The 16,005-nt window shown below is 52.5% G+C and overlaps 2 protein-coding genes across 6 annotated transcripts in view; both read right to left on the bottom strand.

Moving 5' to 3' along the window:
• Window positions 1-674: 674 nt before the first annotated feature.
• LOC137846765 (coiled-coil domain-containing protein 81-like) overlaps window positions 675-16,005 on the bottom strand; it is a 227,518-nt gene continuing 212,187 nt past the window's right edge. For all 3 annotated transcript variants that reach the window (XM_068664871.1, XM_068664870.1, XM_068664873.1), the window contains one exon: window positions 675-862. In XM_068664871.1, the coding sequence (XP_068520972.1) occupies window positions 694-862 (169 nt within the window). In that variant the 3' untranslated portion in view covers window positions 675-693. The remainder of the gene's footprint in view (window positions 863-16,005) is intronic.
• LOC137846767 (olfactory receptor 14A16-like) overlaps window positions 9,575-16,005 on the bottom strand; it is a 41,543-nt gene continuing 35,112 nt past the window's right edge. The window contains exons 2-3 of one of the 3 annotated variants that reach the window (XM_068664876.1): window positions 10,963-11,086; window positions 9,575-10,898 (exon numbers count right to left, since the gene is read on the bottom strand). In XM_068664876.1, coding sequence (XP_068520977.1) covers window positions 9,888-10,898; window positions 10,963-10,998 — 1,047 coding nt within the window. In that variant the 5' untranslated portion in view covers window positions 10,999-11,086 and the 3' untranslated portion in view covers window positions 9,575-9,887. Of the gene's footprint in view, window positions 10,899-10,962; window positions 11,134-16,005 lie in introns of those variants that run through there. The other 2 variants (XM_068664875.1, XM_068664877.1) reach the window with 2 other exon arrangements.

Raw genomic sequence — 16,005 nt, 5'->3', positions numbered from 1 at the left:
CTAAAGAAAAATCCATGTAATCACTTTCCGGATAGCACGCTTGAGCTCCTCGTTTCTCATGCTGTAGATGAGAGGATTGAATACTGGGGGCAAGACTGAAAAGAGAACTGCCACCACCAGATCCAGTGATGGGGAGGAGATGGATGGGGGCTTCAGGTAGGCAAAAAAGCCAGTGCTGAGAAACAGGGAGACCACAAAGAGGTGGGGGAGGCACGTGAAAAAGGCTTTGTGCCATCCCTGCTCAGAAGGCATCCTCAACACAGCCCTGAAGATCTGCACATAGGACAGTATGATGAAAACAAAACAGACAAATGCTAAACAGAAACCAGCCAGTAGAAGCCAAACTTCCCTGAGGTAGGAGTCTGAGCAGGAGAGCTTGAGGACCTGGGGGATTTCACAGAAGAACTGGTCCAGGGCATTTCCTCCACAGAGGGGCAGGGAAAATGAATTGGCAGTGTGTAACAAAGCATACGTAGCGGTCATAGGACATGATGGTGAGAATAGAATACTCTGCTAAAAACAAACAAAAGAAGAAAAAGACCTGTGCAACACATCCTGCATAGGAGATGGCCCTGGTGTCCCAGAGGGAATTGGACATGGCTTTGGGGACAGTGGTGGAGATGCAGCCCAGGTCAATCAGGGCGAGGTTGAGGAGGAAGAAGTACATGGGGGTGTGGAGGTGATGGTCACAGGCTATGGCGGTGAGGATGAGGCCGTTGCCCAGGAGGGCAGCCAGGTAGATGCCCAGGAAGAGCGCGAAGTGCAGGAGCTGCAGCTCCCGCGTGTCTGCAAATGGCAGGAGGAGGAACTCGGTGATGGAGCTGCTGTTGGACATTTGATTCCTCTGGGCATGGAGACCTGTCTGAGGAGGAAAATACAGCAAAATGCTAGGCTAGACTGTGTGAGAAAAATGTACCCCACTCCTTAAAACTCAAAATTGATGCTCCCCTTTCAGGAAGACCTCTGCAGGTGCCTTGCTAGGGTGTTGCTTGGTGGTGTCAGAGAGTGCTACTGGGTGCAGCCAACTATGGAAACCCTTTGTATTTCAGTTGCACTCCAGGTGAAATCTTGTGGGTCCTGTGAGTCAACAACTCTGTCCTTTAGATCAGAGCTGGGGAAGCAATCTGGGTATGGAGAGCTGTCTGAGGAGGGAAAAAACAGGAAAATATTAAGACAGAACTCTGTGATGCATCCCACTCCATTTCTTGCAGAAACCTCACAGACTGCCTCTCCCCTTTCAGGAAGGCCTTTGCAGGTCCCTTTGATGAGCTGTGATTGGTAATGGTTGACGGTGCCACCAGGATCAGAGGGGCTCTGGAGGAGGGAGTCCTGCCCTACAGAGTTAGGTAGATGACAACACGGGCTTTTCTCAGATAGAATACAGTTGAGCTATCAAAGATTTTTTCAGCATGACTGCACCTCAGGGCAGAGTGGAGGCAGCTGGTATATCCATCAGTCCTTGTCTCAACTGCTCTGTACAGGCACCTCTGGAGGATGGTCACACTCAGGTGTTCCCCTGAAAAGAACCTGGCTGCTGCTGACAGTAGAGGAATCCAGGTTCAAAGGGCAGATCTCCAAACCCCTCACCCTCACCCCATTTGTCCTGGCTATCGGGGGAGGTCCCAGCTGACTGGTGGCTAGCAAATGTGACGCCCATCTACAAGAAGGGCCGGAGGGCTGACCCGGGGAACTACAGGCCTCTCAGTTTGACCTCAGTGCCAGGGAAGCTCATGGAGCAGATCCTCTTGGGAGTCATCATGCGGCACCTGAAGGGCAAGCAGGCGATCAGGCCCAGTCAGCATGGGTTTATGGAAGGCAGGTCCTGCTTGACGAACCTGATCTCCTTCTATGACAAAGTGACACGCTGGGTGGACGAGGGAAAGGCTGTGGATGTGGTCTACCTTGACTTCAGCAAGGCATTTGACACCGTCTCCCACAGCATTTTCCTCAAGAAACTGGCTGCTCTTGACTTGGACTGGCGCACGCTTCGTTGGGTTAGAAACTGGCTGGATAGCCGGGCCCAAAGAGTCGTGGTAAATGGAGTCAAGTCCAGTTGGAGGCCAGTCACTAGTGGCGTCCCCCAGGGCTCGGTGCTGGGGCCGGTCCTCTTCAACATCTTCATCAATGATCTGGACGAGGGCATTGAGTGCACCCTCAGTAAGTTTGCAGATGACACCAAGTTAGGTGCGTGTGTCGATCTGCTCGAGGGTAGGAAAGCTCTGCAGGAGGATCTGGATAGGCTGCACCGATGGGCTGAGGTCAACTGCATGAAGTTTAACAAGGCCAAGTGCCGGGTCCTGCACCTGGGGCGCAATAACCCCAAGCAGAGCTACAGGCTGGGAGATGAGTGGTTGGAGAGCTGCCAGGCAGAGAAGGACCTGGGAGTGATGGTGGACAGTTGGCTGAATATGAGCCAGCAGTGTGCTCAGGTGGCCAAGAAGGCTAACGGCATCCTGGCTTGTATCAGAAACAGTGTGACCAGCAGGGCTAGGGAGGTGATCGTCCCCCTGTACTCAGCTCTGGTGAGGCCGCACCTCGAGTACTGTGTTCAGTTTGGGGCCCCTCGCTACAAGAAGGACATGGAGGTGCTTGAGCGGGTCCAGAGAAGGGCGATGAAGCTGGTGAGGGGCCTGGAGAACAAGTCCTACGAGGAGCGGCTGAAGGAGCTGGGCTTGTTCAGCCTGGAGAAGAGGAGGCTCAGGGGCGACCTTATCGCTCTCTACAGATACCTTAAAGGAGGCTGTAGAGAGGTGGGGGTTGGTCTGTTCTCCCATGTGCCTGGTGACAGGACGAGGGGGAATGGGCTAAAGTTACGCCAGGGGAGTTTTAGGTTAGATGTTAGGAAGAACTTCTTTACTGAAAGGGTTGTGAGGCACTGGAACAGGCTGCCCAGGGAGGTGGTGGAGTCACCATCCCTGGAAGTCTTCAAAAGACGTTTAGATGTAGAGCTTAGGGATATGGTTTAGTGGGGACTGTTCGTGTTAGGTTAGAGGTTGGACTCGATGATCTTGAGGTCTCTTCCAACCTAGAAATTCTGTGATTCTGTGATTCTGTGATCTCGTACCTCAGGAGGATCTCAGCTCTCTGCTCTTCACCACGGACATGGAGGGACCACAGGAGCTGCCCACATTCGGCCATCCAGCAGCATTTGCATGCCTTAGGACTGACGTGTCTTCTCCACAGGGCTGCTAGATAACACAGAGCTGCTAGGGCAGAGCTGTGCCCTTGTGCATGGCAGCCTGCAGCCCGGCAGAAGCCCCATATAAAGGGTCAAATGTCCTTAGTTGTGGTGTCCTGAAGGAAGAGTGAGCTCCTTCCTAGCCCAACACACCTTAGAGGCCCAAAAGTTAGGAGGGAACATGGATGCTTTTTGTTCGTGCATATACCTGAGCAATAGGAACAACATCGTCACTCTTTGAGCTGCATATGAATTATGATCCCTAATGCAGCTCAAACACTGACGATGTTGTTCCTATCACTCACAAACACATGCTTTCTCAGAAGCAGCTTCATTCTCCTCTCTGGCTGGAGCTCTGGTTTGTGCTGGCTGAGCACTGTTTGGAGCAGCAGCCTATGCCCATGAGCTCTCAAGGACTCTCCCTTACCCATCCTTTACCCCCCCCCCCATTCCCACCTGCTCTGTACAGCAGTGTGTTCCTGGGAAAGGAATTGAACATTCTGGGAAGGGAACATTCTGAAACACATACTTCTTTTGTTCAGATGTAGTGCACCTATAATAAAGAAAGGCCGTTCAACATCTTCCAGCAGGATAACCTCAGGGACACTGCTGGGTTACCTTTAACCAGAGTGACCTGAACAGAGTCAGCTCACTTCCCAGCACTACGCACTGCAGTGCCCTGAGACATTTTGGCTAGAACAGCTTGGGCACTTTGCTCCCAGTGACACATCGCCAGAGCAGGACTCACTATTCTGGTGTTTGAGCTCTGGCTTTAATCCCACTGTCCAGAGTCTGAGGAGAACAGTAAGGGCAGGATGAATGGGAAACACAAAGAAATGCCCCAGTGCTTCTACTGAGGAAGGCAAGAATGAGAGTGAGAGATGAGCACTGGGAGTGTCCTCTTGTTCTGAAGGTTGGGCAGCCAAAGGGTAACAGTTAGAGACCCCATGATTTTAGGGGCAGAAGCTTTTCTGGATGGGAGAGCAGACCATGCAGCTGCTCGGGGGAAGGTGCAGGGATGGCACAAAATGGCACAAAATGCAGTACAGAACTGCCACCGTCAGGTTCATCTTTGGTGAGGATGCCATGTGTGGTCATAGAGCTTTATATGGGCTGAGGGGCAGAAAAGGGACTTGCTGTGATCCTTATAACATTCCTAGTGATGCTTAAGCAGTCTCAGGCTCTTCCTGAAAATAAGAGCATCTATTTCTATTCTGGCTGAGACAAAGAAGAAGAAAATGAAAGCAGAGACTCAGGAAAGCAGAGATTGACGGAGCTAACACCTGCCTTTTCTCTTCTCTTGCAATGTCCCCTTGGATACATCTTGCTTGCTTGCACTGTGTAGCTGTGAGCAGGCCTCAGAAAGTCCCTGGAAGGAGATACAGCTTTGTCGATGCCCCACAGACTGCAATGCCGAGAGCCCCACAGGTTAGAAGGGGAACTGTGGGCACCTTCCTCCTATGGACACATCTGCGTGGTGGGACCTAGAGGGTCAGTGCATGAGCTGCAGCTGAAAGCCCCATCTCCCCATCTGCAGGGAGCCATAAAGCAAGAACAGCAGCTGCAGGTCCAAGGAGAGGAATGGCACAGGGCTTCTGCCAGGGGAGGCAAGGCCAGGGACCAACAGGAACTCAGAAGGGCCTGCTGTGAGTGAGGTCCTGCTACTGAGTCACGTCCTCAATCGTGTGAGCTAGAAGGCAGACAGACAGGTGCCAGACTACTCTATTAGCACTGTGCTGCCATTCCCTGCCCATGGCTGTGCTGCCTGCAGCTGTCCCTGCCTGCAGCTGGGTCTCTGTCCCCACGCCTCCTGCCTGCAGCTCACAGCCCCAATCCCACCCACTGGGTGCTCAGCTCTGCCCTGCAGACACCTCCTGGCAGCAGGGCTCTGCCCAGGGGCAGCTCGCTGGGGGCATGTCCAAGAGCCCAGGTCACACAGACCCTGCTGACAGTGCACGAGTGGTGGTGGAGCTTTCTAGGGGCTGAGGGGAATGAAAAGATCCTTGTAACCTCTCAGCCATCATGGAATCTCAGGCATTTGAAATTAACAGCAAATATTTCTATTACAGCTGAGGCAAGTAGAGAAGACTGAAACTTCAGGAGGCTCAGGAAAGCCATGACTGAAGCTGAAATCCCCTACCTTATACTGGCTGTTGCAAAGTCCACTTGGATACAGCCTGGTGTATCTCTGAGCAGGCTGTGCCAGGCAGCAGCCCCCCTCTAGCAGCAGGACCCTTCCCTGCCAGGGGGCTCCTTCCACCCGCAGTTTCTCCCCGCAGCGCCCTGGGCAGCTCCCCGGGCAGGCTGAGTGCTGAGCCTGGCAGGCGGCAGAGGCCCTGCCCCGGCACACAGCCCCTGCGGCACAGCAGGGACCCTGCTCTGCACCACAGCCCTGGACACCCCTGCCTGCACCCCCGGCTTCACAGCCAGCAGCTGGCCCACAAGAAGGGAGCCCTTGGGGCCTGGACAATGACCCTATGGCAGGGAACCCATTGAGTCCAACCTCTGACCTAACACTAACAGTCCCCACTAAACCATATCCCTAAGCTCTACATCTAAACGTCTTTTAAAGACCTCCAGGGATGGTGACTCCACCACTTCCCTGGGCAGCCTGTTCCAATGCCTAACAACCCTGTCAGTAAAGAAGTTCTTCCTAATATCCAACCTAAAACACCCCTGGTGCAACTTTAGCCCATTCCCCCTCATCCTGTCACCAGGCACGTGGGAGAACAGACCAACCCCCACCTCACTACAGCCTCCTTTAAGGTACCTATAGAGAGCAATAAGGTCGCCCCTGAGCCTCCTTTTCTCTAGGCTGAACAAGCCCAGCTCCTTCAGCCGCTCCTCGTAGGACTTGTTCTCCAGGCCCCTCACCAGCTTTGTCGCCCTTCTCTGGACCCGCTCAAGCACCTCCATGTCCTTCTTGTAGCGAGGGGCCCAAAACTGAACACAGTACTCGAGGTGCGGCCTCACCAGAGCCGAGTACAGGGGGACGATCACCTCCCTAGCCCTGCTGGTCACACTGTTTCTGATACAAGCCAGGATGCCGTTGGCCTTCTTGGCCACCTGAGCACACTGCTGGCTCATATTCAGCCGACTATCAACCATCACTCCCAGGTCCTTCTCTGCCTGGCAGCTCTCCAACCACTCATCTCCCAGCCTGTAGCTCTGCTTGGGGTTATTGCAGCCCAGGTGCAGGACCCGGCACTTGGCCTTGTTGAACTTCATGCAGTTGACCTCAGCCCATCGGTGCAGCCTATCCAGATCCTCCTGCAGAGCTTTCCTACCCTCGAGCAGATCGACACATGCGCATAGCTTGGTGTCATGTGCAAACTTACTGAGGGTGCATTCAATGCCCTCGTCCAGATCATTGATGAAGATATTGAAGACCCTTCATCGCCCCTATCAGTGTCCAGTCGCTACAGTGGCCCAGCCCCACTGCCACAAACATGTTCCCACAACCGTGCTCTCAGGATAACACCATGTCCTCCCCCTTCATGGACGTACATCCCAGCTCAATACAGATGTTTCTCTCTGCTGGGCAGCTTCCAGACCAACCCAGCTGGCCCTTGGCTCTCCCCCCTCCCTACCCTCTGCCCACCTCCCCAGCTGGGCTGGCACCATGGTAGTGCCCACTGCAGGCTGCTGCAGGGCTCTGGGCACTGCCACCACAGCTCCAGTTTCCATTCACTCCTTATCTGCTGAGAATGGGTCTCAGAACAAGATTTGTTTGGTTTAAATACACAGAGAGCCTGTTTCATAGTTTAGAGAAACCATGGATCTCACAGATGGGAATACTTAGATACAAGGGAATGGAGAAGGGCATTTCTGTGTAGGCAACATTATCACAAAGCCAGAAAGGAAAATCAAACAAATGAACAAGCAAAATCCATATGGAAAGTTCCTGGGGAGGAATAACCCCAAGTAGCAGAACAGGCTAGGAATGACCTGCTGGAGAGCAGCTCTGCAGAGAGGCACCTGAGAGTCCTGGGGGACGGCAGGCTGAGCACGAGCCAGCAGTGTGCCCTTGTGGCCAAGAAGGCCAACAGGATCCTGGGGTGCATTCGGAAGAGTGTTGCCAGCAGGCCAAGGGAGGTGATCCTCCCCCTCTACTCAGTCGTGGTGAGGCCACACCTGCAGTCCTGTGTCCAGGTCTGGGCTCCCCAGGACAAGAGGGACATGGAACTACTGGAGAGAGTCCAGAGGAGGGCTACGAAGCTGATTAGAGGACTGGAGCATTAGATTAATGGGCCTGTATAGGAGAGAAGAAGACTGAGGGGAGACCTCATCCATGTGTATAAATATTTGAGGGGAGGGTGTCAGGAGGATGGAACCAGACTCTTCTCCGTTGTACCCAGTGACAGGACAAGAGGCAATGGGCACAAACTGAAGCACAGGAGGTTCCAACTGTATATGAGGGAGCACTTCTTTACTGTGAGAGTGACAGTTTCACAGAGAGGTGGTGGAGTCTTCCTCTCTGGAGATATTCAAAACTCACCTGGATGCCATCCTGTGCAATGCGTTCTCGGTGATCCTGCTTGGCAGGGGGGTTGGACTAGATGATCTTCAGAGGTCCCTTCTAACCTTGGCCATTCCTAAATGAAACCTAAAGAAAACAGGGAGACAGGTAGCCTTGAGATATCAGAAGCAAAGGAGATAAGGGATGGAAGATAAAAAACAAAAAGGAGAAAAACAACTGCAGGAAGATTCCAGACTGACCTTTTGCTCGTTAAGGGTCATTAACCTATTAAAAATCACACCAGTAAAAATGGTAATGTATGTTAATGTGGAATATGGTGTTTTCCCCACCTGTCTCCCAATACCCTTCCTCCCCCTGTCCCTGGTCCTCTGTAATGCACAAACTCAGTAGAGGTAAGTTAGGAAAAGCTGAAACAGCCAATTAGAAGTAGCCAGAGAGAGAGTTTCTCAAGTTTGCTGTGTGTAAAAAATGGTGATTCAAGCTAGATGAATGCTTGTTTTAAAAAAGTTCACCAAGAAACATGATTCTGCAGAGTTCTATAATTACTTATTGAATTAAAAGACCTTTGTGTGCATTCTGACTCTATATAGATCTCCACACCACAGCCTGTGGAGGAGCCCCCAGTGGAGCAGGTGGCTGTGGCCTGGAGGAGGCTGCAGCCCGTGGAGAGCCCCTATAGGAGCAGGGGATCTGGGGGGAACTGCTGCCTGTGGGGGACAACAGTCTGCTCCTGACAGATGGACCCCAACGTTACGCACCTGTGTAAGAGCAAATATTGAAGAGCTGCTGCCTGTGGGAAGCACACAGAGGATCAGTTTGGATAGGACAGCATCCCGTGGGAGGGATCCCATGCTGGAGCAGGGGCAGATAGTGACCCTGAAGAAGCGGTGGAGATGAAGCATCATGGACTGACCGCAGCCCCCATTCCCTATTCCCCTGAGCTATTTGGGGGGTGTAAGGAGAAGAGGATGTATGGAGGGCAAGGTGGGTTTTAGTTTGCTTGTAGCTCCTCACTATTCTAGTTTGCTGGTGATAGGCAACAAATTATATTAGTTTCCCTACGCTCATTCATTTTTGCCCATGACAATAACTGGTGACTGTGACAATACAGGGGGTTGCAGTTGGACCAAATAATCTTGGAGGTCTTTTCCAACCTTAATGATTCTATTACACTATGGTTTTGTTACACTTGGTGGCTGATCTCCTGATCTTACTAGGAGAACAAGCCCTGAGCTCTTTTCATCATATTTTCTCCCCCTTTTCCTTTGAGAAGAAGGAGTTAGAGAGAGGTTGTGGTGGAGTTGAGCTGCTTAGCAGAGTAAAACCACCATAGAAGGCAAATGGGAGGGGTTCAGCACCAGAGCTGTAGCCATCCAAGGATGGCATCTCAGCACCCAGGACATGATCTGATATCTCGCAGGGAAATCTGGCCCTGGATTTTCCATCTTTATGAGGAAATGCAGAGCAGTGATTAAAGCAGCCTTTGGGCTCAGAGCAGCCCTAGCATCAGGACCCAAGAGTCCTGGCCGCCCCATTGTCCCTTAGCAAAGTGGGACCCTCAGGAAGGGCTCTCACAGCAGCCACCAGCCCTCTCCAGCCCCCCACTTCCTCCCTCCCTAAGCCCAGGACTTGCAGGTTTTGACAGCTGACAGCAGATAGAGGAGGAGAGAAGGGTGGATATCTTTTGAATCATTTTAGTTCACTTTTTATTTTTCTTTTTTATTTTATTTCTCACGGCTTCAGTCTGTTAATAAATATTACCTTAATCTCCCTACAGGGTCTGCTTCCATGACTGCAATTGATGAGTCATCTCCCTGTCCCTTGTATAAACACAGCAGCCCTTTCCAACTCCATTTTCTTTGTCTGTACCTTTCAGGAGCAGGGTTGAAAGGGTGGTGTGGTGGAGTTCAGCTGTCCATCAGTGTGAAACCACTGCAATGCTCAGACCTATTGCTGACACCAGCTTTGAAAGAAGAGGCAGGATTTCAGGCAGTGCATTGGAGAGATGCTGTTTTATTAAGCAGATGCTAAAGGAGAGTTGATGCTGACATGCAGGGAGGGAAAAACTGTGCAGAGTAAACAGAGCAGTTTAATACTTCAGGAGATGCTGGATGAATAATAAGCCTTTTTTTTTCTAAGTAATAAATGGAAAGAAAACTAAGGATAAAGATAAAAATACCAATATTCTTAATGAAACAAGTACCAGGCATTCAAATTATATCCAGGAAGTCATTTGTGGAGAAAGAGGGGAAGTTTATCACCATTCAGAAATATCCATGATGTTCCTTTCCTAATAGCACCCTTGAGCTCCTTGTTTCTCATGCTGTAAATGAGGGGATTGAATGTTGGGGGCACCACCGAGTACAGAACTGCCACCAAAAGATCCAGGGTTGGGGAGGAGATAGAAGGGGGCTTCAGATAGGCAAAAAAGCCAGAGATGACAAAAAGGGAGACCACAAACAGGTGAGGGAGGCACGTGGAGAAGGCTTTGAGCTGACCCTGCCTAGAGGGCATCCTCAGCACAGCCCTGAAGATCCACACATAGGAAAAAAGAATGAAAACAAAACAGCCAAATGCTAAACAGATAGCAACCATAAGTACCCAAATTTCCCTGAGGTAGGAGTGTGAGCAGGAGAGTTTGAGGATCTGGGGGATTTCACAGAAGAATTGGTCCAAGGCATTGCCTTGGCAGAGGGGCAGGGAAAATGTATTGGCAGTGTACAGCAGAGCATAGAGAACCCCACTGCCCCAGGCAGCTGCTGCCATCTGGGCACAAGCTCTGCTGCCCAGGAGGGTCCCGTAGTGCAGGGGCTTGCAGATGGCAACGTAGCGGTCATAGGACATGACAGTGAGAACAGAAAGCTCTGTTGAAAACAAGACGACAATGAGAAAGACCTGTATAACACATCCTGCATAGGAGATGGCCCTGGAGTCCCAGAGGGAATTGGCCATGGCTTTGGGGACAGTGGTGGAGATGCAGCCCAGGTCGAGGAGGGCGAGGTTGAGGAGGAAGAAGTACATGGGGGTGTGGAGGCCGTGGTCACAGGCTATGGCTGTAAGGATGAGGCCGTTGCCCAGGAGGGCAGCCAGGTAGATGCCCAGGAAGAGCACGAAGTGCAGGAGCTGCAGCTCCCGTGTGACTGCAAATGGCAGGAGGAGGAACTCGGTGATGGAGCTGCTGTTGGACATCTGATGCCTCTTGACCTTGGGGCCTGTCCAAAGAGAAAAGCACATGGAAAACTTTGGGCAGACTTCTTTGAGCAAATCTCTGTCCTTTCAGCAACACCCTTCCCTTTTCACCCACCTCCGCAAATATGCGCTTTCTCAGCAGCATCTTCATTCTCCTTTCTGGATGAAGCTCTGGTTTGTGCTGGCTGAGCACTGTTTGGAGCCACGACCTCTGCACATGAGCTCCATCGGATTCAGCACTGCTGGGAAAGGTGGTGACCCATTCTTAAATTCATAGTTTCATTCAGATGCAGCGTACCTATAATTCAGGGGGGCTGTTCAACATCCTACAGCAGGATAACTCCAGGAAAACCTCTGCTGGACGTTCATAAACCACAGTGACCTGAACAGAGACAGATTATTTCCCAGCACTAGGCTGGGACCAGAGCCATTTTGGCTAGAACAGCTTGGGCACTCTGCTCCCAGGGATGCACATCCAGAGCAGGACTCAGTATTCTGGTGTTTGAGCTCTATCTTTAAACCCACTCCCGAGGGAATCTGAGGGGAACAGCAAGGGCAGGATGGATGGGAGGGGAAACAGAAAAATGGCCCAGGGTTCCTAGTGAGGGAGGCAGGAAATGGAGTGAGACATCGGTACTTGGGAGGGTGTTCTTTGTTCTGAGGGTCCTGCTGCCAAGGGGACAACAAAGCATGAGATCCCATAGTTGTGGGGGCAGAGGCTTTGCTGGTTGGCAGTCAAGGCAATGGACAGCATCAGCAGTACTGGGATGGAACGGATTTGGCCAAATTCCCTTCTGCCATGTAGTTTCTGGGAACAGCTCCCTGTCATTCCCTGCCCATGGCTCTGCTGCCTGCAGCTGTCCCTGCCTGCAGCTGGGTCTCTGTCCCCACGCCTCCTGCCTGCAGCTCACAGCCCCCACCCCATCAGAGCTGGGTGCTCAGCTCTGCCCTGCAGACACCTCCTGGCAGCAGGGCTCTGCCCAGGGGCAGCTCGCTGGGGACATGTCCTAGAGCCCAGGGCACACAGACCCTGCTGACACTGCACATGTGGTGGTGGAGCTTTCTATGGGCTGAGGGGAAGGAAAAGATCCTTGTAACCTGTCAGCCATCATGGAGTCTTAGGCACTTCCTGGAATTAACAGCAAATATTTCTATTACAACTGAGGCAAGTAGAGAAGATTGGAAGTTCAGGAGGCTCAGAAAAGCTGTGACTGAAGCTGAAATCCCCTACTTTATCCCGGCTCTTGCAAAGACCCTTTAGATACACGCTGGTTGTGCTGTGGAGCTGTGAGCAGGCTGCCCCAGGCAGCAGCCTCCCAGCAGCAGCAGCATGCCAAGGGGGCTCCTTCCACCCGCAGCTTCTCCCCGCAGCGCCCTGGGCAGCTCCCCGGGCAGGCTGAGTGCTGAGCCTGGCAGGCGGCAGAGGCCCTGCCCCGGCACACAGCCCCTGGGCCACAGCAGGGACCCTGCTCTGCACCACAGCCCTGGACACCCCTGCCTGCACCCCCGGCTTCTCCTGCCTCCAGGAACTGCGGCTGCATTGCCCTCCAGCCAGACACTTACTGGGTGCAGGGCTGGGAAGTCTTCTCCCGCAGGGAGCTCTGGGCATGCTGCCACTTCTGCCTGCCTTTAAGCACTGTGTCTCTGCAGGCAGTGCCCCCAGCCCTGCTGCGCTGTGCAGAGGAGCTGCTCCTGGGCAGAGCTGTCTCTCTGCAGCGCTGCCCGCTTGCCAGGAGCTCCCCTTGGGCCCAGGAGCCCGGCCCAGCTCAGCAGCAGAGGCCCAGCCCAAGGCCTCCCTTGCTCTGCCCCCCACCAGGCTCCCTGCACATGGCCCTGGGGCTGCAGGGGAACCTGCTGGGAAACAGCCTGAAGGGATCCCTGGGGCTCCCTCCCTCAGCTGGGCACACACACTTCTTGACAGCAGGCTCATTTCTCTTAGCACAAAAACAATTATCTGTAGCAGTCTTCTCATCCCAGTTGATGAAGGGACACCCAGGCATGGTCATAAAAGTAACTCCTTTAACCCCCTGCTTAAGGAAGGGATTCAGCAGAGTCAGTTAAGACATCTCATGCTGTTTTTTTGTCCTGGGGCTGGAATGGGACAAAGATCCCTCCCATGCCTGCCACAAACCCACGGGAGCTGGGATTCCTCTGCACTCAGCTTAGGTGTGAATAACATGGGCAGCTGCAGGTGAGCTCCTTTTCTCAGCTCCAGGATCATTAATGGAGATGGAGGAAATCAAGGGAAATCAGCAGCCCCTTCTCCTGCCTGAAGATCAGCCCCAGCTCCAGCACTGGCCCTCAGGGCTGCACCAACACCACAAAGGCCCTCTGCTGTCAGAGCGGCACAGCCCAGGCCTGTTTCCTTCTGGCCTCAGGAACACCAGGGTTGACCTCCTTGGGGTCCCTTAAGTCATCCTTTTGTGCCCATCTACCATCCACGGCAGCAAATCTCTGCTCTGAAGGAAAGCCTCTTCATGCCCAGGTTCTTGGCACAAGGTCTGGGACAAGTCTGAGTTTGGCCCTTGTGCCACAGCTGAGGTGCTGCAGCCCAGATGTGCCCCAATGCCCTCAGCCTGGGGCACAGGCAGGAGGAGCTGGATCCCCGCCTGCTGTCACAGGGCTGGGACATTGATGGAAGAGCTGCTGAGGTGTGGGGGGACAGGTCCCCCAGCTTGGGGTGCTGTGCTGGACGGGGGCAGATTCTTCAGAAGAGACAGGCGGGGATGATCAACAGGGGGTTGCCCTCCATGTGAAGGATCTGTCTGGATGCATGGAGCTCGTCTATGGGATGGGCAGCAGAGTGGGGGAGCCCTTGTGGGTGAGGGTCAGAGCAGATCCAGTCAGGGTGGCAGTGTGGTCAGAGGTAAATGCCTGCAGTCAGGCTGAAGAAGCAGACAGTCTTGTGGAAGCCACTGGACTAAGATGAATTCAATGACCCCATGTCACCCTGGGGGCCTTTAATCACTCGGACGGTCACAGAAAAGGGACACTGCAGGGTGCAAACATTCCCGAGGTTTCTATGGGTTCTTGGAGACAGCTTCTGTGCACAGCTGCTAGGTTAACCAACCTAGGTGATGTTCACCAGGATCTGGGACTTGCAAACAGGAAAACCCGTGTCTTGACACTCCTCCTGCAAAATGCATGTCATAGTCCAGCTGCTTTTCAGCACAGGGAAAGAGATGAGGTTTTGGGGCCCAGCCCTACATCCAGCACTGCACAGCCAGCCCTGTTCTGATCCCCAGCCCTGGTCCCCAGCCCTGATCCTGTCCCCAGACATGGTTCCTAGCCCTGGTCCCCAGTCTTGGTCCCCAGCCCCGGTCCTGGACCCCAGCCCTCGTCCTGTTTCCTGCCCTGGTCCCAAGCCCTGGTCCCCGAGAGGCAAAACCCCTCTCATTTATATGCAGGAACATGGTGGAGGCTCCTAGGTCAGTCACAGAAAGGTGTGACATATGTTGGAGAAATAATCCACTAAACACACAAAAATCCAGAAAAGAATTTTCTGCTTCCTTTTCCCTTTCCAGCACTTGCAGGATTGGGTGAGGTTGCAGAAAGAAATGGAAAAGGAACTGTCAAGTTCCAACACATCTCTAAGATTCCTGAACTGTTCCTTTGATGATCAGTGGGCTTGTAAGAAGGCTTATAAATTGCCTACAGCCTCTCCTTTGTTTATGGCCAGCTTCATTGGCAACTTTGCTGTACCTGTCAGGGCTTTCTGACAGGCTGTTTTCTATCTGCAAAGATGGATATGCACCTAGGCAGTGCTCTGGGAACTGCTGGTTTCTGAAGGGCAAAGAGGTTGGCAGGAGGGCTCTGAACACAGATGGGGAAAAGACCATGGGACATGGAAACATCCCCCAGTTATAAAATCTTCAGGCAGAAGAAATATGATTAGGGAATGAGAAGAAAGAAAAACCGGATTTGTAGTCAGAGGGAGAACTTCTCAGAAAAGTCTGTATTATTCCCTACATTGCAGCCCCCTTCCTCTGAGCAAGCCCTCTTGCCTCCTGTCCCACACAGGAAAGCCCCTGCAGTCACTGCTGTGTGTCCAGGGCATGAAGCACGTCCTCTGCAGCCACAGTTCCAGCAGAGCAGAGGTGCATCTCTCCAGCCACGTGCCCATTTCCCTCTGTGGTGCAGGGGGGCTGAGAGCAGCAGCCTGGGGCTGCGGGCAATGCATTCTGTGAGGCTGGGGAATGAGCTGACTTTCCCTTAATGAGACACCATCATTAGGACACTTGTCTGTCTCCCTGGGATGTCCTTCCAAGGTGTGCGCTGCCCTGCAGGATAGAAATCTTTTCCGTAGTATCTCTGTGTTATGTGAATGCCCCAGGAAGAAGCAGAGATATGCTGCATGTGAGGACATGCTGTTGGGTTGGTGAAATAAATGATAAGTGTCCTTGGCAAGACATGTGGTGCTGAGACCTTGCTTAGGTACCTTGCGAAAGGCTGCGCACTGATAGATTGGCAGTGGGTTCCTCTGCTCTTAGCAGTGTCTGATTTCTTTGAAGTGTACCATAAATGTGATTGCCATCCATCTCCAAAAGCAGCAAGATCATGGCCATTGGGAACAAGTCCAACCAGCTCCCCTCACCCTGCTCTGAGCTAAAGGGAATCCCTTTGCCTCTCAGGTCTCACAGCCATTCACTGTGGGTGCAGCAGAAATCCTCAGGACTTCTGACTTCAGAGGACATTCCTTGGGCGTGATGAGGTTGTGTAGGAAAAAAAACAAAAAATCCTAGAAGTCCTCTCAGCCCTCCACATTCTTTAGGCCTGTTAGGACACCACCCCGTATGCCCTTCTGCATTGATTTCATCTGACAAATTCTGAAAATATAACTTGGAGCCTCTGCCATGTTCTGGTGTACCCAATGCACAGGGACTTCATATTGCGTTCCTCCTGACGCAATATGAAGAGATCCCGAATACTTAAGTATCATATTCAAACTCATTAAATATAGCTTATGAGGCTGAATGACAAGTGAGGGAGTGTGGCAGGGAGGGGTTCAAGGAGAAATGGAGTAGATTTCACTCTGGGAAGCCAGTATTAACTTGTCATTGTTTTTTTTGTTTTTTTTTTTTCCATCTTGAAAGCTCCCTAGACCCAGAGGCATGAGATGTCCAACAGCAGCTCCATCACCGAGTTCCTCCTGCTGGCA

This window comes from Anas acuta, chromosome W (genome assembly GCF_963932015.1).
Source record: "Anas acuta chromosome W, bAnaAcu1.1, whole genome shotgun sequence".
Lineage (NCBI taxonomy): Eukaryota > Metazoa > Chordata > Aves > Anseriformes > Anatidae > Anas > Anas acuta.
This window is presented reverse-complemented; position numbering and strand designations above follow the sequence as displayed.